Consider the following 23,892-nt stretch of genomic DNA (forward strand, 5'->3'; position numbering starts at 1 on the left):
ACACATATATAGTAACTTATTTATAAATTATATACATGTAGTGCTGTTTAAATGTTTATAGATTTCTAACACAGGAAAAAGATATGACAACAAAACAAAACATATTTAAAGTAAGTTTAATTTATTAATGTTCATAAAATCTTTTGTGAAAACTCTTAGTTTAACACACTGAGATAAGTAATTTGAAAATCTGGTTATAAGTTCAATTTATTTTGAAATTTGGTTTTAAATGACAGTAATAACTTAATTTTTTAAAAAAGCCCCTAAAAGATATGTAGAGACAAGTGGAAAGAACACATCATTGGCTTGGCATTTGAAGCATGATACTAATACAGCCAATCTGCCCCACCAACCATGCAGTTTTCTGTAAACTTTAGGAAATTTATGTCTGTCCTGATATCAACTAGTTGTTCGTTCAGAGTCATCCAAAGGCAGTTTTACATTTTTAATAAACATCTCCACTGAGATGTTTTACTTGGGAGATTTTTAAATAGATAAGAAAATGTTGGTTCCAAGGTGAGGTGTGAAGATCAGTACTCTTAGGTAGGTTACATGTTTACATCTGTTTGGACAAAAAAAAAAAAAAAAAAAATCACAAAGCAATGGGGTCATTTCCCGAAAGATCTCTCTGCTGCATGAGTTTCTTCTAAAAAGCAGTTCTATTCCCCGCTCTTTGTGGACAGCTCTCCTTTGCTGAAAGGCACAGGTGAAGCGCGTGGCTCAGAAGCTAAGCGCTCATACACACTCACAGCATTAGTGACAGCTCCACCGCGTTCTCAGAGCCTCCCTGGGCTCATGTGGTCAGTGTTCCCTTCAACCTGCAGTTTCTGCAGAAATCCTTTCAAGTCCAGAAACCTGAGTCCATTTCATGAAGGTTAGTTTACTTTAAACTAGATAAGCTATACCATCGGTATATGCACTTACCCAGTTACAAGTAAACTGCAAGGATGTGAAAGGACAGGGGCCGCCCTCCCCTCTGGGGGCGGAACTCCTGCTCTTCCCTCAGGACCAGTCACACATGGTCGGAAATATGGACTTAGTGAAGATGCCAGGGCCAGAAAGCATAATAAGCATCAGTAATGCTTCATTTCCTATTAGTTTAACTTCATTTATACTCTCTTGCCTTCTTTTCTTTGACCGTGCTCCTCCCTCCTCTCCATTTTTACCTAGAGGGCTCTTCTCTATCCCTCATGGCCAGCTCAAACCTGTGTGAGGTCTTACCAGTCGTAATGAAGGTCAACTGGAAGGAACTCTTTCCCTCCTGTGAAATCGTTGCTGTTGTTCCAGATATTTGTCAATATTGCCTTATTTTTTTTTTTTTTAAAGGATTTTCTTATTTATTTATTTATTTATTTATTTATTTTTGGCTGTGTTGGGTCTTCGGTTCGTGCGAGGGCTTTCTCCAGTTGCGGCAAGCGGGGGCCACTCTTCATCGCGGTGCGGGGACCGCTCTTCATCGCGGTGCGCGGGCCTTTCTCTATCGCGGCCCCTCCCGTCGCGGGGCACAGGCTCCAGACGCGCAGGCTCAGCAATTGTGGCTCACGGGCCCAGCTGCTCCGCGGCATGTGGGATCTTCCCAGACCAGGGCTCGAACCCGTGTCCCCTGCATTAGCAGGCAGATTCTCAACCACTGCGCCACCAGGGAAGCCCAATATTGCCTTATTGTTATTTGTGTATCATCCTATCTCTCATACTATGTCATATCTGTTGAAATCAAGAGTCATGTTTTATACATATTTTTAGCCCTCCTCCCCAACGTGTTTGTAGGTATTTGATAAGTATTTTTAGTAATGAATTCAGGAAAGGCATATGGCATAAGACACCGAGCAATGGCTAATTAACAATGATGAAGGCTAATTCAGTTCCCTGGATATGAGGTGAACTGCCTAAGTTCATATGGATTTAACTGAAACAGATATGGAAAGGGCAAATAGGTCAACATGAAGCCATTTAAAAGTCTTAGTGTTGGGGCTTCCCTGGTGGCACAGTGGTTAAGAATCCGCCTGCCAGTGCAGGGGACACGGGTTCGAGCCCTGGTCCAAGAAAATCCCACATGCCACGGAGCAATGAAGCCCGTGCACCACAACTACTGAGCCTGCGCTCTAGAGCCCGTGAGCCACAACTACTGAACCCACGTGCCACAACTACTGAAGCCCACATGCCTAGAGCCCGTGTTCCACAGCAAGAGAAGCCACTGCAATGAGAAGCCCACGCACCAAAACAAAGAGTAGACCCCACTCGCCACAACTAGAGAAAGCCCGTGTGCAGCAACGAAGACCCAACGCAGCCAAAAATAAATTAAAAAAAAAAAAGTCATAGTGTCAAATATAGGACAACAATGCTTCCCTAAAGGACAGATCAATGAAATGTGACTCAGTTTAGTGAATAGGGAAAGGCCAACAATTCTATATTAGGCGCAGGAGTATTTACTGAGAAAATGACATTTAAAGTTATTAGAGCATTGTCAGTGGGAGAAGCCACCCCCAAATGATGTCCCAAAGGCAAGTGTGTGGCGTACACACACAGTCATTCAGAAGCTTTGTAAGTCTCCAAGAAGGCAGCACTCCACACCGGCTTGTGAATATGAGTCAGGAAACCTGGCTGTGCCCACGGCCATACTGCACTAGCCATGGGCCTTGCTCTGACCATGAGTCCCAGGAGCTGAAGCCTGATCATTCACCATGGGAAGAAAGGACCTCTCAAGTCTGAACCTCAACACTACGAAGTGATGGAACAGAGCCATATTAATCCGACCTGGGAGTGCTAGTGGCAGCTTCCAGGCTCTGCTTGGAGATAGAAGAGGGTTAGCAAAAAATACAGGAGGTAGAACGTCAATACCTCACATTTCTCTCAATTCCTTCCCACCGGAAGTTGGAAACAGTTACTAGTCAAAGCCATCTTGCCAGCGTCTCTGTGGGTAGGTACCTGGAAAATTTAGCTCACTGGCCAAAGATGCCAAAGTTTTAATGCATTTATTGTAAATTTGTTTCTCATTTGAATGCTATTTTCTGTGTAGATGGCATTATGTTGCTACTACTTACAGAAAGTCCCCTTGAGTTTAGAGCTGGAAAATGTATGTTTTCCTGGGTAAGAAGAACCAAATGGTTATGGACAAGAAAGATATTTGACTTTTGAATATAGTCAATAATCAGGGACTAAAGTCAAACTGGGTCAACCAGTGTTTTCTAGTCTGTTTGTGGATCCTGGCCTGCTTCAAGAGCTTATGTGTGCGTGAGTAAGTGCACCTGCACACCTGCCATCAGCCTGTCTCTGTTCCTGTCACATGATTGGCCTTGGTGTGGCTCATGAACAGAGCAGAAACTCTTTGTTTTCCTGTTACTCTGGTGCATGCCTTTCCCCCCATAACTCTCTCTTGGATCATCAACCCTTATAAAGTCCTTATATCCCCCTATATTCTCTCTACTCTCACTGTCAAGCCTATTATTGGTTTGGGCCTTCTGCAATGTCTGTGGAAAGCAAAAATAATTCAGTACAAGTAAGTAAACTAAGCAAGTTTGACTTAGCTGGTCCTTTAGAAATATTTTCATGTGCTCTAGTCAAAACAGATTCTGTAATTCATGGGGTAAATCATTAAGATAACCAAAAATAGCTAATTTCACTGTATCATGGGCAGTCTTGTCATTTTTACTTCTAGTTTCAGAGTTAGGTTTCTAAATTAGTTTAATCTACTTTGTAGCTAACCTAAACTCACCTAGGGATGTATCCAGGAGTATGTACTGAAGTGATTTTATTTTATCTCCAGACATCTTAACCACTTGCCCAACTGATAAAAATATCCAAAAAGTGAACAAAAAATAACAGTTCAATTTGGTTACTGAATGTCTCAGAACACTAGGTTGACTATTTTTGATCCAAATGTTAGTAGCCATAACCCCCAATAACATTGTATTATGGGCTTGTGCTCTCTAGAGCTACACTTTGGAACAAAGTGTACAATGGCCCTTTTCAGACCGCATTTTATTTGACCTCACAGAGGTCTTTGACACTGTTGTGCATACCTTCCTTTGTGAAATTCTCTGCCTACCGTTTATTTTGTAGTTTCCTTTGTGTCTTCCTCAGGGCTAGTCTTTTCTTACTCAGCATACTTGCCTTGGGTAATCCCATCTATGTTTATTACTTGTTAGTCAATTTTTAGGTGATGATTTTCTAATTTATATTCCTAGCTCAGCCTGTTCTCCTGAATTTCTAAATGACCTTTCTTCTTTGGTAATGAAATTTCCAGTGAGGAAGTTGAGAGTAATAAGTTATTCTGGACATCTGATTTATCCATCACTCTTCCAAAATTCAAAACTTCTCCCCATGTTGGTACTACACTCTCAGATTTTCTTATTTTCAAAGATGGATGGTTTAAAATACTTTTTAAAAATTCCTCAGTCATATCATCCTATCCTTGCTACAGATAGCAATTTCACAGTTTCAGGATGTGAAGTTGGGTTAATATCAAAAGAAAAGTCAAATGAAGAAGCATTTACTAACTAAATTAAATATCAAGAGATGAATAGCTTGCATGAACACAGAGAAAACATTAAAACATTAAAAATTTAACTTCATTATTATTATTATGCCTTTGAAATGGAATCACTGTTTTTCGACTAGCTGGCAGAGAATTTCACTCTTTACATGCATGGAAAATAAAGTTCAAATAATACCCATGTGTCTAGAAGTAGATTTTGGTTGAAAGCACAATTCTCTGCTGTTAGGTTTAAAACAACCGAACTGAATTTACCAACCTGAGAATAAACCTGTCTAACTCGTTTCATATACATATTGTATTTTCTTTAAAGGTTTCAAAACGTCAGAAAGAGAAAGAGGCTGGCCCTGCCCACCGGGAGCTGGATGATACAACAGAGGATGCATCCAGAGCAGTAGTTCTCAATCTTGGCTACACGTTAGAATCATCTGGGGGAACTTTTAAAAATCCTTCTGCCCAAGCTGTGCCCCAGATCAATTAAATCAGACCCGCTGTGGGTATAATCCAGGCATTAAAGCTCCCCAAGTGATTCCAGTCTGCAGCCAGGTTGAGAAATACTGATTCATAATGAGTGACTGAGGAACAGTTCGGGCCAGATGCAGTCACGTTAAAAGGCAGCGTAGAGACATTCCGAAAACAGTGGACAGAGGAGTCATGGGCAAGTATTTAGAGATCAGAGTGGAAATAGATGAGGCCACTTGTCCTTATGATCCTAAACAGTCATTTTGTTTCTTTTATTTTTTAAAATTAGGGTACATCAATATTGGCAAGCAGAAAGTGAAAGTTGATATTTTTGTGCAGATAAATTTTTAAACTTATTAAACATTGGTTAAATACACTGAACGGTCTACCCCTTGTTCTCTCCATGACCAAATCTGACTGAGTCTGAGGTCACCTTCCTTCTGGTGGCAGCCCCTCAACCTCCTTTCAGGATGAAAACTTCACTTCACTCCACATTCCCATCTTTCCTCCATCGTGGATGGTCTGTGTCAAGATGATACTCTTAAAGCTCAGCTAAGCTTTAAGCGAGAAAACAATTCTTAGTGTCTGTTTCACAGAATTCAAACTGTAAAAAGAGAAAAAAAACTAGTTCGGGAGCCACAGCCAAACCAACGAGGTACCTGCCAAACCACACCTTATCCTCCCCAATCAGCAAAAATATCATCCGCCGCCTGACTCCTCTTACCTCACCAATAGGAGCTCCTTCATTCCCTTATTAGGACACTGGCAGTGGCGAGGGAGACTGCTCGTGTCTGAGTCCCAGAGTGGCTTCTACAACATGTGCAGTTCATCAGAAATGAGCAGAGGGTAACAGGCACTGAGGGAGGGGACTGGAAAAATTAAATCCTCGCTGTATGGGAGAAGAATCTATCTTGGTAGGCCACAATTATGGTTTTGGATGAAAAAAAAAAATTTTTTTTAAGACCAAACCAAAAAAACACAATCCTAATAGTTTTTTTTAATGCATTTTTTTGGAAGGGTATTTTTGAAACTTAGTAATGAAGTCAAGGAAATTTTAAGTTGAATGCTTCCAGGGTGTTGAATATGTATAATCAGTGAGTATCTGGTCTTAAGGTTAAGAAGGGCTGGGCTTGGATGGTCTGTCCCAGTTCTAAGCATACACCTGAACCTACAGATATCATTTGCTTTCTTTTGAACCTGAAGCAAAATAAAAGCCCTGCCCCCCCTTCTGTCTTTCTGCTTCTCACCTGTCTACAGGGGTCCCCTCTCCATGCTCTGACCCTTGTCCTACCTAGCTAACCACCTTCTTCCTTTGTTCACAATCTTCCACTGCTTAAACCAAGCTTTTTTGCTATGATATTAGTACAACTGGGAGCAGCTTCCAAGTCAGAATGAGATGCCGTCCTGTTATGATCTGTGTCAGCAGGGCTGTCCTGTTAATCCCATCCTGTTTAGTGGCTAAGCTGTTTTCAGAGCCAACTCAGAAACTCAGATCCATCCAAACAATAATTTGAATCACAATTCTAACTTTCTAGAGTTTATAAAACACTTCCATCATGTACATGCTCTAATTTTATCTTTAGAATGCCAGTGAGGCAGACAATACTATCATTCCTGTTTCAAAGTTGAGGAAATAGGCTCAGAGAAGCTGAGTGACTTATATTCAGAGTCAGGACATCATTACAATTTTGGACTTTTCTGATTGATGCTCTCTTCCATCTCAGAGAAGTCATAGAACTGTGGTGTTCTGCTCAGATGAAGCTCTGAAGCCTACCAGAGAGAGTTTAGGTCTTCAAGTTCCCCCAAGGACCTTTAAACAAAAGGTGTTTAGGCCCCTGGGAGACTGCAGGAGGCCTCAGGAATCACTTTGTCCTCTGGGGTTGGGCTGCTGCTAACAACCAACTCTGCTAAATTTGACTCTGTGTTAAAGTTGTAAGTTTAACATTTCTAAGACTAATAATCTAAATACAATAGCCATTGTCCATTTGAAATAATAACATTGGTGTCAAAAAAAGAGGAATGTACTAGACCAGCCAGCCTTGACTTTGAATGAGTGAAGCAAACATAGAGATTGTTTAAAAAAAAATGAGGAAGCTTATTCAATGGTGATAATTCCCATTTGTGCAGTCCAGGCATACCTCGGAGATACTGCAGGTTCAGTTCCAGACCACCGAAATACAGCAAATATCACAATAAAACGAGATACACAAATTTTGGGGCTTACACAAATTTGGGGGCTTCCCAGTGCACGTAAAAGTTATGTTTACACTATATTGTAGTCTATTAAGTGTGCAATAGCATTATGTCTAAAAAACAATTTATGTACCTTAATTAAAAATGCCTTATTGCTAACAATGCCAAAAAATTATAATAGTAATATCAAAGATCACTGATCACAGATCTCTATAACAAATATAGTGATAATGAAAAAGTTTGAAATATTGCAAGAATTACCGAAGTGTGACACAGAGATAAGAAGTGAGCAAATGCTGTTGATTAAATGGCACCAATAGACTTGCTCAACTCAACGTTGCCATAAACCTTCAACTTGTAAAAAACGCAGTATCTGTGAAGCTCAATAAAGCGAAGCACAGTAAAATGAGATCTGCCTGTACTGACTAGGTGTCAGGCAATGGGCAGGATGCATTCCATCTAATCCTTACAATAGCACTGAATAGACACGATGGTTCTTATTTTACAGTCTAGAGGAACAAACCGGGCACAGAGAAGTTGAGTAACTTGCCCAGGACCATACACATAGGATCTTAACTTGCATCTGGCTGGCCCCAAAGTCTGGGTTCTTTGCACAACAACGACATAGTACATCCCTTTCTTTCCAGGACTCAGTTCTCTAACTTGGACGGGGCAGGATTTAGAAGTTAAGATATGGAGAAGTTCAGAATTATTCGAAGAGTTTATTTCTTTAAATTGGCATAAGAAAGCCATGTGATTATTAATAACAGTGAAATGAGAGGAGTTGCCAATTTTATGGAAATACCTTTCCACTGTGGGGGAAAGGTACACTCATTGCCTCTTTGTAGGGCCCTTAAAGCTATATGTAGTCCCCTGGGCTGGTTATTTAAGGTAGAGTCATGAAAGATCAAAGACCCTCACTAGACCACTCCTCTCACCCTGTCCAGCCCTGCTCCACCAGGAGGAGAAGCTTGCTCATCAAGCAGGATCTGATGTCATATTACAATTGCTGCCAGATTCTCCCACTCAAAGACCAGAGGTTAGAGCCGTGAAAGCACAGGCTGGGAATAACATCCGTTAAGTGTTAGCTGGAGAAAGCAAGGGAGCCACCAGGAGCCAGCCATTACACACCCACACAGGGAGGAAGTGGGCTGGCGAATCAACCTCTCTGGCCTCATTTTCCTCATCTGTAAAATGGAGACAATGGTGCTTAACTTGTAGTGCTGTTGAAGAATTAAATAAACTCATATTTGTAAAGTACTAGTACAGTGCTTGGTACATTGTAAGTACTGTATGAGTGTTAACCATTATTATTATTATTGTTACTATTATTATTCTCTTCCTCCTCATCATCATATGGGAAATAGGTTCTGTGCTTATATGTCTTCTAAGGTATGCTGCTGTTTCCAAGCATGAAGGGGAGAACTGGGCAGAAACATTTTTCTAACTCAAGGATCTTAAACTCATTTTCATTGAGAATATTAACACCAGAGAAGGCTGAGACATGCAGAACAAATATAGGAAAAAATTCTTTTGTTGGTATTCCCTTATTCCTCCTCTGTTGACTACCCTGTCTCTGTCTTTTTTGAGCACTGGAGTGTGGAGAGGAAGAGTAGTGGCTAAAAATGTGCAATAAATGTGCAATAAATGGAATGCCCTTTATCTCTCATTTTCTCTGTCTCTCTCTTAGCCCATGTCACTTCTCATTAAAATGTGGATGGAAATTTACCATCAGACAGCTTTATCTTCCTATGCCAGAAAACACTCGTGTCCCAGTGGAAGAGGATAATCCCCTTTTCTATTCTTCTTTGGGGCTGGCTTAACACCCAAACTTAGTGGAGAATTGATGGTTCAGAACTCTACGCATGGAGGTTGGTTCTGAGTGTCACTGGAATGGCTTTAGACAGATGGCCTGGCACTGCCCCCATATCCTTCAGTCAGCTGGCATTTTAATTGTACTAGAAAATTATCCCACTTATTGCTTATGAATTAAACTATGCAATGTCACATTAGAGTATTTTAAATCTTTCAGTACTTGTTATGGGTTGAAGTGTGTCCTCTAAAAATGATTGGTTGGTTGATCACCTAATCCCCAGGACCTCAGAAGGTGTTCTTATTTGGAAATAAGGCCTTTACAGAGGTAATCAAGTTATGATGGGTCATTAGGGTGGGCCCTCATCCAATAGGACCGGTGTCCTTATAAAAAGGAGGAAATCTGGACATAGAAACAGACATGCATGGAAGGTAGACTATGTCAAGAAACACAGAGAGAATGTCATGTGAATACAGAGGATTGGAGTGATGGATCTGCATGCCAAGGACAGTCAAACTAAGAGAAGCTAGGAGAGAGGCCTGGGACAGATTCTCCCTTACAGCCCTCAGAAGGAAACAACCCTGCCTGTTAGTTTAAGGCACCCAGTATGTAGTACGTTGTTACAGCAGCCCTAGGAAACTAATACAGTACTCAATTTAAGGATCAAATGGTTCTACTTTGCTAATAATTTTTTTTCGACAATTATTAGCACCTTTTACTGTTTATTTAGGTGAGTGGTTCATTACATTGAACTAGTAGCCCATCTGATTTATTAAGATGCCTTCTGTTGTAACTTATAATTTTACTCCCTCATATGTTCAGTTTTCACCTTTGCTGTGTTCCTTTTGCTCCTCTGTTACCTGAGGATCTTGGTTTGAGATTTACCTGTAGCTCTAGGTGGGCTCATAAAACTAGACTTCTTAAGCTTCTAGGTGGAGGGAATGTTTTACAGGGTCTCCCTCCCAACCTGCAAGTCTTCAGATCTAAGAGAGTCAGATTTGTAATGTTTCCCAGGGGCAAACTGAATGTTTGAGTAAGGTCAGAAATTAAAAAATGTATACCAGGGAGGGAGAGTAAGTGGAAAGTAAGTCTTTCCCGTAATACTAACTTGCATAGGCCTGAGATGGTTCAATCTCTGACTTCAAGGCTGTTTCCCTTGGGGTGAGAAGAGACTGTACATACTTCCTGGGTGTCCTTCACTCACTGAGGTTAAAAAGAAAGCCCCAGTGATGCTTGAGTCTGAGGAGCTTTTGTGCTTTTGTGATCAGGAAGTATCCACTACTCAGCAAACTCATATCAGAATACCATTTCCACATTATGCCTCTCCAGGATGCATAAGGTTTGCTCAACTTATGGAGACCTCAGCAAACTTTAAAATGTAGAGGAAAGGGCCAGGTTTGTTGCATTTAATTCTAGGAACTCTGTATGCTAATATAATGGGTCAAATTGTGTCATCTCCAAAAATATGTTGAAGTCCTGACCCACAGTACCTCAGGATGTGACCTTATTTGGAATCAAGATGTAATCAAGTTAAGATAAGGTCATGAGGGTGAGCTCCAATCCAAAATGATTGGCATCCTTATAAAAAGGAGAAATTTGGACACAGAGGCAGACAGAGGGAAGATGATGTGAAGAGAAATAGGGAGAATGTCATGTGAAGTAATGGAAGCATTGGAGCTCTACTGCCACAAACCAAGCCCCAGCTGGGGCCGCCAGAATCCAGAAAAGGCCAGGAAGAATCCTCTCCCTATAGGATTCAGAGGGAGCATGGTCCTGCAGACACCTTGATGTCAGGCTTCTAGCCTCTAAAACTGTGAGACAGAGACAATGAGTTTCTGTTGTTCTAAGCCACCCAGTTTGTGGTACTTTGTTATGGCAGCCCTAGGAAATTAATACAACTCATCACAGTCACTCATGCTTTTGTGAATACCTGGAAGCTACCTCAGATTCATCCCCTAGACACCCAGTTAATGCCAATAATTATCACTGTTAATCACCCCACACATATTTTTTTGAGCACTTACTAAGTGCCAGGCACTGTGCTAACTACTTTACATATCTTTTCCTCATTTTATAGACAAATAAACTAAGAAACTCAGTGAGATTAAGTCATTAGCTAAAGGGCACATAGTTAATAAAATGATGCAACTAGGATTTGGGTCCAACTTTATCTGGATTTCAAAGTTAATATTCTTTATTTATACTCTCCTTACTTATCAAGCTTACCTAAAGATTGGTGGCATCGAAGTCTTTGGCAAACAAATCCCTACTTCTTACTACATCCTCCTTCACAATGTGTCTGGTTTAGGCCAATTTGGAAAAGTAGTAATTTTATATTTTGCCCCAAGTCTATTTTTAGCAAATTTCTTTTAACTTCAGAGTTATCCAAAGTACAGCAGTATAGGTTATCATTTTTAAGTAGGAAGTAAATGGAGCAACGAAAATCTGAGATGAAGAGCTCCTCTGATTTTTCTAGAGTAGATGGATTTTTTGAACACATGTCAATCACAAACTGAATTCATCTGCCTTTTGCCCCCGCATCAGTCGCTTTGTTGGTGTAAGATATCAAGCCATTTCTCTCCTGGGGTTTTTAGGAAAGGGAGTGCTCAGAGGGAAGGGGAAGGTAGAAAATTTAACACTGATTAAACATCCACTGTGGTTTACACACCTTCACATAACTAATTCTTTTAATTTTCACTAAACCTGCAAGACAGATACTATAATTTTTTCCCCCCACATATGAAGAAACTTAGGCCTAGTGAAATTAAGAGACCTGCTCAAGTCACACACTTAGCAATGATCGAGGTCTAAACACAGATGTGGGAGTCAGGATACCCGACTCTAGTTTTCATGTGCCAAGAATGGGACCATTTAGTGCTTTGAAAGGTGGGTCTGGTCAGTAGAAAGAGTATTGAGACACTTTTTCCCAGCCAACAGTGCTGTTTAGCTCCAGAAAGACTACTGGAGAAATGGCAGAGGTGAGCGATCAGTTCCTCTTTAAAGCCACCTCTTCTGTTCCAAAAGTTCAGTGTACCTAGGCCACCTTGGACCTTAATTTACTCATTAAAAGGTTGTGTGAACACCATTATTTTCAATTCAATTCTTAGGCATATCAGAATAATTCATTAAGTAGCTATGGAAATTACACAAAAGTTATAAATATCATGAAATCATATTAAAGGTAGGTTGAAAAAAATACTTACATTTTATGTATTTCATGTACTTTTCTCTGGAAACTATGCAAGGTAATTATGAACTATGGCCTTTGGTAGGGTATTGCTGATCTGTGTAAAGAATGTTTTCACTCTTTAAAGAGGAAACGTGGCAAATTTATTCTCTTCTTCTTGGGGTGAATATAGTCCTTATTTTACTATATTATTTTTTATATTATCTCAGTTGCATACAAAGTGAAAGGTACAGTGATTTGGAGAATCGAGTTCTAGAAAAGGTGAGTGTAGACATTCCTTGTAAATATCAGAAAGAAGTCATGGAAGTAAAAGACATGGAGAACTGATGTAGCAGGCAGAGCTAGCCTGGAAGAGGCAAATGTCTAGTGTGGGTTAGGCCCTAAATAGGAATTAATCAGCATAGAAAATATCAGCCTAAAATACCAGGCCCTAAATAGGAATATCAAGACTTGAAAGAAGCATTCTAATCAATGTCTGCATGAGATGAGGTTTACAATAAGGTTACAAAGAAAAAGTGAAAGATCAGTGAGAAAAGTACCATATTTTCTCTAGAAGTTTATTGTTTTAAACCCTTCTTAATAAAGTTATCTCCTTTACTGGTTACTTTTATTTAATGTCAGGTGTTTCTAATAAAAAGCAGTCTTAATAGCAGTGGAAATGAGTGTTTATAAATCCAGTGGGCTAAAGCAGATACTATCAGGCAAAGCATACTCCTTCATAAATTGGCTCATGAGTTAAAAACCCAATGACCACCTAGTTGCTTCCTTGATTTTACAACCAGAAAAAAGTATTTAAGGGCAGAGGAAAGAGGATGACCTGACTGAGCTTCTTAAATACAAACCTAGTTACAACATCACAAACAAATGCCACTCAGATTTTCATTTGTGAAGTTGCATAATATTACAGCCCATGCAAGGATCTTTCCACAACTCTGTAAAGAACAAATGGTCTCTCCAAGTTGTTCCTCTGATATTAAATTTTAATCGGGAAAAATAAGGCTATTTAATAATAACTTGCATTTGTTACGTACTTAGTTTTTTCCCGTATACTTTAACGCACGTCATTGTACTGGATGGTCTTAACACTCTGCAAATTACACCGAGCAGGCATGAGCATCTCCATCTTATAGCTGCGTTGCAGCGAGATGAAGTGGCTTCCTGGAAATCCCAGTGCTGATTAGAGAAGGAGCTAGACCAGAATCCAGACCCTCTGATTCCCACCTGAAAAGCCTCTCCTTAAACTTCCAGGCTGATCCCTGAGGCAGGCAGCCAGTGTGGTCAGGGTTACCAAGATTATGTAATATGTTCAGTCGTTTTCAAACTTCAGTTTGCAGCTTCTGAAGTCTACTTAGTAGTTTATGACTAGCATTTTTTAATGATATATAAAATATAGAAAATCAGAGGGCAAGAAACTAAATCACTGTATCAAAGAGATATCTGTACTCTCATGTTATTGCAGCATTGCTCACCATAGCCAAGGTATGGAAGCAACCTAAGTGTTCATCAATGGATGAATGGATATATATATATATAAAATATGGAATATTATAACATATATAATATATACAGAATAATATGGAATATTATTCAACCTTTAAAAAGGACACCTGAAACTAACACAACATTGTAAATCAACTATACGCCAACAAAAATTATTTAAAAAAAAGAAGAAGGAAATTCTGCCGTTTGCAACAACATGAATGAATATGGAGGGCATTGTGCTAAGTGAAATAAGCCAGACAGAGAAACACGAATACTGCATGGTATCACTTACATTTGGAATTAAAAAAAAAGTTAAATTGGAATGGTGGTTGCCAAGGGTTGGAGATGGGGGAAATGGGGAGAGGCTGGTAAAAGGCTACAAACTTTTAGTTATAAGGTGAATAAAGTCTTAGGATCTAATGTATAACACAGTGACTATAGTTGATGATACAGTATCGTATAACTGAAATATGGTAAGAGAGTAGAACTTAAGTGTTCTTACCAGAAAAGAAAGAAAAGGTAAGTATGAGAGGTGATGAATTTGTTAATTAACTTAATGATGGGAATCCTTTCACAATGTACAGATCTATCAGATCATCACATTGTGCATTTTAAATATATTATGATTTTATTTGTCGATTATACCTTAATAAAGCTGAAAAAAATCTACAGCACAACTTGAAAAGAAGAAAATATCAGAGGGTGTACATAGCAAGAGTGAGCACTGTTTTGTGAAATATTTGTTTCAAATAGATCTGTGCGTGTGTATGTATATATATGTAAAATACTGAGTCACAAAATAAACTTAAGTTTATTATACTTAAGTTTATACTTAAGTATAAGTTAAAAGACACTGGCATTTCTTTCGGAGGGTCAGAGGGAAAGAGAAAACAGGAAACACTGATGTGGCTAATGCTGACCGGGCGGCTGTGCTGCTCTGACGGCAGCCACGGCCCCTGACGGATCTGGGGATGTGCGTATGTTGGGTGATGGCTGTGCGAGGGCTGAAGAAAGATTCCTGCAGTGGGCGGGAAGTTAAAAGACTAGATAATCTTGAAGCCAGAGTCTGTGTTTTGTTCCTTTTTATGTTCTTAGTGCCTAGTCCAGCAGCACTAACTGGCACAGGAAACCCTCAATGAATATTTGTTGAATGAATGCATGGAAATGAGTGAGGTTTACAGATTTTTAAAGGCTCCTCTTAAAAATTCAATTAGGCTTGGAAATGAATTCAGGCAGTCCTACGTTTATGAAAAGCTTGTTTCCAAAACCTTAATTTGCAAATTGGTTTTTGGAACTTCAAACATTATTATACATGGCAGCTGGGATCTTAGGCCAGCCCACAGCTACCTTTTAAAACCCAGGATATATCTGAAGCTAGTAGCGAGAACGGAAGCTGCATTTCTACGGGATAAAGGCATCCTCGCTGGTCCAGCTAGGAATGCCAAGGGCAAACTGGCCTCCAGATGGCAGAAGAGCACCTCCCCAGCCCCCATTCCTCTTGCCTCAGCTGGCCCTGCCTCTGCAAAGCCATTTTGGCAGGACTGGGAGGGACGTGAGAAGCAGTATGAAGTGAGGGCTCATGTCAAGGATAGAAATAGGTCAAAGGTAAGGAGAGGGAAAGAGGAGTGAGCAATGCAAATTGCCTCAACCAGGAAGGAAAGACAGGCCTGTGGCCACCAGGCACTCAGCCCGTGTGCTTGAGGCCAGGTGGCCAGTAAGACACATGCAAAAAAGTCGAGACCAACTCCATAAAGATTTGGTGTAGTCACCACTGCAGGAGAGATTCAGCAATATCATTTATAGAGTGCCCCATACGTGAAAAGTACAATTGCCTGTTTTTCTGCCATTCTTTCTTATTTATTTATCCATTAACAGCAAGTAGTAATTTCACCCTTAACCAGAAGAGAGGTCCAGTAAAGTCAATCATTTAAAGCCAATCTTTGAACCCAAAAGTGATCAAAAAATGGCCAGTTTGGTATACAAACCAACAGTCACAAAAGGTACATGCCCTTTACTTTGTAATAGAGAAGGTGCCTGAGTGCTCCTCTGCCCAGACAGTTGACTTTTTCCTTGAACACAATTCTAACAAATGGGGCTTCCTGATAGCCTTGGCTACATCCAAACAGAGTGGAACCGCTAGATTTGGATGCATTAAGAGCAATTAGGAGAGATAAAATAAATAAAAAGATAGAGGACAGCACACAATAATTGGACAATTTCTGGATGAGAATTGTATCCACTGAGATACCACTGTTTCACAGCATGATTTAAACAACTATATTCAGGGCTTCCCTGGTGGCGCAGTGGTTGAGAGTCTGCCTGCCAATGCAGGGGACACGGGTTCGAGCCCTGGTCTGGGAAGATCCCACATGCCGCGGAGCAACTGAGCCCGTGAGCCACAACTACTGAGCCTGCGCGTCTGGAGCCTGTGCTCCGCAACGGGAGAGGCCGTGACAGTGAGAGGCCCGCGCACCGCGATGAAGAGTGGCCCCCGCTCGCCGCAACTGGAGAAAGCCCTCGCACAGAAACGAAGACCCAACACAGCCATAAATAAATAAATACATAAATAAATAAATTTATTGAGAAAAAAACCCACTATATTCATAGTGACAATTCTCAGCAATGTGGAAGTGTTTCAAATGTATTGTAACATCTAGCTTAAAGAAGGGAAAGACATAGTTTTCATTACAATTTTTTTTTTTAATTTAGCATGCTGGAAAATTGTAATGCTACATTCCCCAATAAGATTGAATAAACCAGGTATTTTTTCCTAAACTTTTTACAAATCTGAACATTTTTACGTGCACGTCTTCTGTATCTTATACAATTATGCCAATTATTGATTTCCCTGACATGTTTTTAACTTAGTTTCTTCAGAAAACAGTGGGATGAATGAAATAATTTCCTACGTTTCTTTGATTCCATGGTTTAAAAATTTATATACCCTTCCACATTTGTTACAAAATGTGACAAAAGCATGGCTGTTTATAAGAAACCCAAAATCTTGACTCAAGAAGACTTCACGGGGCTTTGGGAAAATGAGAAAGTAAGTGGTGAAAATATTACACTGCAAGTGACAGAATCTCTCAGTAATCTTACCAGGAACAAATTAAACAGCACCTTGAAATCTAAAGAACTGAACAGCCAATCACAATTGCCCCTGAAAATAACATGGCTCTGAATAGGTCCTGGCACTCAGGAATCTTAATGCACCTTATAAAAGAAACACCGCCAATCTCGCTCTGTAGGTGATGAAACTGAGATAAATTATCTAATGCAAATGCAAAGGAATTTAGAACTCATTTTGTTGGGCATCTGTTTTGGCATTTAACCTAAAACTTCTTCCAAAGCATAAGGCACAGAAGCTTTGTGTGTTCCAATGACTCCAATGAAAAGTGTGAACTTAGATGAACTGAGTTTGATTTATCCAGTAATGGGAAAGTTAAAGAATATTTTTTTGAGCATTGGCACTGTGCTGGAAGCTGAAAGTTCAAAGTTTCAAAATAGTTCCTGCCCTCAAGTGGATTACCATATATTGCATTGGCATTCTACTAGCCACTTTTGCTCACTTTTGGGTTCAGAGATTGACTTTAAATGATTGACTTTACTGGACCTCTTATCTGGTTAAGGGTGAAATTACTACCTGCTGTTAATGGATAAAAAATAAGAAAGAAGGGAAGGGAGGGAAGGGAACGGAAGGGAACGGAAGGGAAGGAACAGGCATGCTCACCACTAACTTTAGTTCAAGGTTAATAATAGAAGGGTGGACAAAGGATATGGAGAGAAAAGAAGAGCTGAGGAAGCCTTGTGGAGGAAGGTAGCATTTGATTTGGGCCTTGAAGGACAGGAAGGAAGTCAGGAACAAATGAGATAGAGCCCCTCATTCCTACTCTACTCCCCAGTCACCCTCCATTGCTTACCCCCCCCCACTCCCCATCTCTTCCCTACCCCACCTTACCCTACCCACTCCACCAAAACTTCCTTGGAATCCTAGGTCTCCATGGAACACTTCAGAAACCCCCATCTTTTTTAATGTCTCCATTTCAGAGGGGAAACTGAGGCACATAGAGTGTTCTCCACGTAGGAAATAGAGTGAGCCAAGGAATGGAGGTGGCTTGTACATGATGAGTTTGGGGACCAGTGAGTGATCTGATTTGGCCGGAGCAGGGGGAGGTCAGAATGGGAAGGGATATTAAAGGCAGACTATGGAGAACTTTGAGTGCCACGTTGAGGAGAGTGGGGTCTATCTTCAAAGGTGGGGGTGGGAGGACGGGAGGGGACAGGATCAGAAAGAGGACAGAGAATGAAGCCGGGACCAGATAGGAGGCAACTGTAATTGTCAAGGTGGCGGGCGATAACTGCTGAAATTCAGGAAATGAGAGAGTGATTAGAGAAGAGTGAGAGAGACATGGAGAAAGTAAACTGATAGAACTGTGGGCATGATGGAGCGGGAAGAAACTCAGAACCAGGAATTCACACACACACACACACACACACACAGCAGACTGGGCTCTTTGCCCTGCATTCCAGGCTCTATTGTTGACCAGCCGTGAACACTGGGCAAGCCCTTCACCCCATGTGCCTCAGTTTCCTCATCTGAAATGGTGGTATTAAATAAGATGGGGGTTTCTGAAGTTCCATGGAGACCTAGGATTCCAAGGAAGTTTTGGCGGAGTGGGTAGGGTGGGGTGGGGTAGAGAGGTATGGGGAGTGGGGTGGGCGTGAGCAATGGGGGCGGGGGTGACTGGGGACTGCAGCAGGGATGAGAAGCTCTAGATCCAAAACCACCTATTTAATCAGAACATCTCCTTTATGTAACAGGATTCCTTGTAACAGTAAATTTGCTAAAAAAAACAAAGCCCCCCAACCAGTCTGATAACCACAGGACCATATAGATGACCTCTAACACCCCTCTGTGCTCTCACACTTGAGTGATCACACTTAGGGAAACTGGTTATCCAAGAGATCTGCTAATATAGTGGATGTGGACCCCATTTTTAGGACCCCATTGAGTTGCTGTTTATTTGATGTGCTGTTGCACAAATGCTGGAACAAATGGAACAACAACTGTCATGCTGAATCGACGCCAAAACTCTCAAAAATGGGACAGATTTACTGAAAGGCCATCTGGTGTTCTTACTCTTGTGCCTTACCTTTTCCCAAGACCCAGCGAGTTTTCCAAACCTCATAAACACCAGCGTGAAAAGGGCCCTTGCCTGCAAGTACAAAGACACTGGCTTCCCTGCTACTGACTGTTATCTGGCTTTGGGTTAAGTGGAGCTGCCCCTCTGGGTTCCGTTCCCGTCTATAGAAGAAGAGGATTGCAGCAAACAGCCCTAGGGGCCCCTCTAGGTTGAACATTCCAAGATTCCAGGATCCTAAACTTTGGAGCCTGTTATCTGAACAATTCTCTGATCAATAGCATGTGCTCTGGGTCTTGTTCTGTCGCAGTCAGATGGTCAGTGTATGAAGGGCTTTGGGCTGTTGACTCTAAGGATTGGGCAATGTGTGCTTTAGCCAGAGTCTCCGAGCCCCGCAGATGCATCACTCCGAGCACAGGGCTCAGGTCTAAATTAACAGCAGATCTTTAGAAACGTGATGCTTTGTGGATCGGTATGTGGAATAAGAAAACCCGTGCCTTTGGTATAAACACCCCCAAATGGTCTAAGAACCACTACGGAAAAAAAAAAGGAACAGAGGAAAACCAATCAGAACCACCACCAAGTTGAGACCAAAAAGTTTCATACAGGGCTGATATTTACACACTCACTGCCTTCCTTTGCCTCCTGATTTCTCCTCTCGCCTCCCACTCCCACAACTAAAAAAAAAAAAAAATTATTTTATTTTATTTTTTACAATTCCTTTATGCTAAAGAAGAAGAAGAAGAAGAAAAACTGAAGAGGTGAAGCGAGCACTCACTGGGAGAGCACGGCCAGGCTGCGTCTTCCCTGCGATCCAGATCCCCCGAGCATGTCTGCAGCTGGAAAAGGGCTGCGAGCGAGCGCAGAGGTGCTGAGACCCTCTGAGCGGTCAGGGCGTGGACCGGGCCCGCGGAGGTGCCATGTTATCTGTGGCTGAAATGCAGAGTGCAGGATGCTCCCGGGCTCTCCCTTTGTGTTAACACTTTGGTCTGTCCCTGTGACGAAAGTCTGGGCTTGTCCTTTGCCAAATTTACTCCTCCCCACCCTTTCCCTTCGCATAGGATCATCAGAGAGCTGATTGTTATTTTTTACTGTAATCTCTCTAATAGAGGCCCATCGTGTTTAGATTTAGATTGTAAACGGCTCAGATTGCTTCGTGATTTCCAGAATGTTATTACTGGGCAGTAGGGGCCAGGATCCCCAGTAGCTTTCATGATGAAGACTTTCTATGATCAATTACAAATAATTCTTCTAAGGCAGAGAACTAGTTAAAGGAAAAGACACTGATCCACGTGCTCAGCCTTTCGGAAAATAGTCGACCATGGTATCACTTGCATGCACAATCCAATTCTGAAGAGATCAACGGAAATCAGCCCACCAAAAAGTTCATCCGGGTGCAGTTCTCAGGCCCTCGTTCTGAGCTCTGTTCTCAATTAGCATTGGTGTCAGTGGCTTCCAAAGCAAACAGTTCCCACTGAGAAATCAAATCTGGGAAACTCCTATTATCCCTTTTATTCAGGGGAAGATGCACGATATAAAAATGCATACAAAGGCAAAGGGAAGAGAGCCAGAGGATCAGTGATATGCTGTGTTATACAGGGTGTTTGGTGAAATGAGGGCAACGGCTTGACAAAGGAACATGTTGCAACAGTGGGCCCGGTCTGCCCCCGTGGCACCCTGGTGTGGTGATCTCATCTGCCAGGCCAGGCAAGGGAGCTTGGTCAGCAACAGCTTGGAAAGCAACCAGATTCCAACCCCTGTGGAGGGGGTGGTGTTGATTCTATCTGGAGATGACACTCTATCTAAGCTTGAGTTATGAATATGCTTCTTCATCGCTAACAAGGAATGAACAGATTGCTGCGGGGGCACCAAGATACTTATGGGACTGGCTTTCTGTTAAATAAGTAGAACAACCCAGATCTCCACAGTGTAGGGTTAAGATGATTCTTTTGGTAAATAGCAGGAGAAACAATCAACTTTACACATTGATTCACATCCTTCATACGATGAAAAACATCTTTGAGGTCTATGGCTTCATATCACAAACATGGACACAGAGGCGCAGAGCACTTCAAAAGTTCACCCAAAGTCATGGAGAGGAACCAAAGCAAGCATTCTTGTGCTCAACTTAAAGAAGTTTAATTTAGTTAGATTAAATCCTCTCTTCACTTTAACTAACTAGAAAATTTTGGTTGTTTTATTGCTTAAGTACTATGCTGTCCTCAAAGTCATAGTTTATAGAGTAATATAGTTTAATGAACTTCAAAATTAATTATCTCTACATATCATGATGAATATACACCTTTAAATATCCCTTTGATTATATATGTTATCACTCAACATATATTGACTATTTAAAGTGCATGAGACACTCATAGAGATCACACAAGAGGCTTTAATGAAATACTCACTGACTAGACTTGAGTTTATTGCTCCAAAACTGTGATAGATACATATATTGAGGCATTTTGCTATTCCTCTTTCTACCACATTTTTCCCATTTAATTTTTTTCCTTTTAAAATATTCAGTGATTTGCTGTGGCAAGCAGAATAATATTCCTCCCAAAGACATCCATGTCCTAATGCCCAGAACTTGTGAATATGTTACTTTACATGGTAAAAGGGATTTTCCAGATGTGATTAAGTTAAAGGCATTGAGGTGGAGAGATTATCCTGGATTATCCAGATGTGCTCAGTCTTAGTCACACAGGTGTTTAAAGTGAGATAAACCTCTCCCGCTGAGGTCAGAGAGAGATATGGCTATAGAATAATGGCCAGAGAGATGACCTTGCTGGTGCTGAAGATAGAGGAATGGGGTACAGGAATGTGGCAGCTTCTAGAAACTGGAAAGGCAAGGAAATAGATTCTCCCGTAGAGCCTCCAGAAAGCAATGCAGCCCTGTCTATATCTTGATTTTAGCCTAGAGAGACCTGTGTTGGACTTTGAACCTCTAGAACAATAGATAGGTTTGTGCTGTTTTAAGCCACCAAGTTTGTGGTTATTCGTTACAGCAGTGATAGAAAACTAATACATTTGCTTATGGGACTCAACTGACCTTGGGAATACGTTTCACCTCCTGATTTCCCCTGTTTCCCACCCCCACTCCAATTCTGAGGTGGCAAGTATAGTTTTGGCATATTTGGAATAAGTTCATAAAATGGAGTAGCCTGGAAAAACTTCAGTGGTTCTTCTAGGCCAGCCCAGACTCTCTCTCTTGCTCAACACACACACACACACACACACACACACACACACACACACACAGAGGAGAGCAAGAATTTAGTAATCTTCCACTAATATGCTGACATTCATGCACTGAAAGTATGCGAATGGCCAGCTGTATAAAAGATACCCACCAAGTTATTTTCCTAGTTGTAAAGATAGAAAGAGGGAAATCATGCACACTTGTAGTTGGCCCCTTGTTATTAATGTAATGTGTTTGGGAAGTAGCTGTCTGTCTTCAGTTTGTAAAACTAATGGATGTCATAACTCCTGCTACCTAATAGGGTACTGACATGACAACAGTGAAGAGAGGAGTGAGTTTTGGGCCTGGGTCAGACACCAGGAGGGAACAGGGAGAGCACAAAGGACAATAAGAAGGAGATTGGATGCATTTGGAGATAACTAAATCATGAGATGAGAGCAGGGCTGGAGTAGGCAAATGCTCCCAGGTAGCCTTCTGCGGTCCAGCTTCCTGGGGCCGGAGAGGCAAGGTGAGAGGAATTAGGAAGAACATACCAGAAGGTAATTTGTGGACAGTGTCTGTTTCTGCAGAGACCAGCAGGCACATGTGCTTTCACTGTGTAGCACAGACACGGGTACTAAGAGTCCAGCTTCCAGAACTGGTGTCTCTGAGAACTGAAGTAATGATCATTCATTGGCACCATGAACAACAGGGCCAGCAAGACAGTAGGTGTCATACATATGATATTTCCAGCCTCTTTTACTAGGGGAAACGGAAGTCTGGGCCACTCTCAAATTACTGATAGCACCCTTCATTTCTAGATACTTTGCTTAATTTTTCATCAAAGAGATTCTGGGCTGGGAAGGTTTGAAGGAGGTCAGTGCTATAGAATGAAACAGCTCCCACCACAGGGTGGTCTTTTATTAATAAAATATGATTAAAAGAATAACTTTACTTCATGGAGGTAGGATCTCCATGATCTCTTCCAGACTTTATGGTCTGCAATGGTTGTTTAAGAATAGCTTTTACCTTGGAGCAATTCCCTAGGGAAAAGAGAGGTATGTGGGAAGTGCCCCTTGTACTGCCTTAATGCACTTAAGACACACACACACACACACACACACACACACAGACACACACAGAGCCACTCACCTCCTACAGAAACACAACTTAAAGTCAAAGGAAATCTATTCACATGAGCGGCAACCGTTCAAGTAATTTAAAGGGGATGTTTAAAACATCTTGAAGAAATGTTTTCTTATAAAGAGATTCATAGACTCTACACACTTAGAATGAAGCAAAAGATCTTGCCTAGACAACGGCTCACCAAGGGGTGGACAGGAACGGAGAGGAAGGGGTTAACTACATATTTGTAGGCTGAACCTCTTTCCTCCTTTGCCTCGGTCGGTCGGTGCCTTAGAGTCTTTCCTCCACACCTGAGGGCGTCACCCTCCTCCTCACTCCCCACCCCCAAAAGCACCGAACATGTTCACTTAAACTACATTGTTTTGTATTTTCCTGTGATACTGCTTTTTAATGGATCTTCCTAAGAAATCTTCTCATGAAATACTTCTCCCTTTTTACATCTCCTTTTGCAGAAATTACAGACTCCTCTGCTTTCTTTCCTCTGCTTTCTACCATGCAATAAAGTCTTTTCCTCACCTCTCCTTCCCTATCGTGTCTTTGATAAAGTCTTCGTAGTTCCCACTGTGGAATGTGTGGTGGGCTGGGTGGAGGAGGGGGGTGGAGAGATGTATGTACTGTTATAGAAAGTCATCGTTTGCCCCTCCTGCTAGTCTTCTGTCACGAGAATCTTTATGGCCTTTGCTGACACAATTCTCTGAACTATTCTCTGGTCTGACTCCAGGCCTGTAACACATCTTGAGTTGCTATACTCTCTTGTCTGCCTTATAATGTTGGCCATATAGTTTCTGTCCC

At 41.3% G+C, this 23,892-nt stretch overlaps 1 protein-coding gene across 10 annotated transcripts in view; it reads right to left on the minus strand.

The window, feature by feature from the left end:
• CALD1 (caldesmon 1) overlaps positions 1–23,892 on the minus strand; it is a 182,810-nt gene that overhangs the window by 47,698 nt on the left and 111,220 nt on the right. For 4 of the 10 annotated variants that reach the window (XM_057550099.1, XM_007177123.3, XM_057550097.1 and 1 more), the window contains exon 1: positions 19,549–19,844. The exons of the other annotated variants lie outside the window; for them this stretch is intronic. In XM_057550099.1, the coding sequence (XP_057406082.1) occupies positions 19,549–19,829 (281 nt within the window). In that variant the 5' untranslated portion in view covers positions 19,830–19,844. Of the gene's footprint in view, positions 1–19,548; positions 19,845–23,892 lie in introns of those variants that run through there. 10 annotated transcript variants of the gene reach the window in all.

Source organism: Balaenoptera acutorostrata, chromosome 7 (assembly GCF_949987535.1).
Source record: "Balaenoptera acutorostrata chromosome 7, mBalAcu1.1, whole genome shotgun sequence".
In the NCBI taxonomy this organism is placed as follows: Eukaryota; Metazoa; Chordata; class Mammalia; order Artiodactyla; family Balaenopteridae; genus Balaenoptera; species Balaenoptera acutorostrata.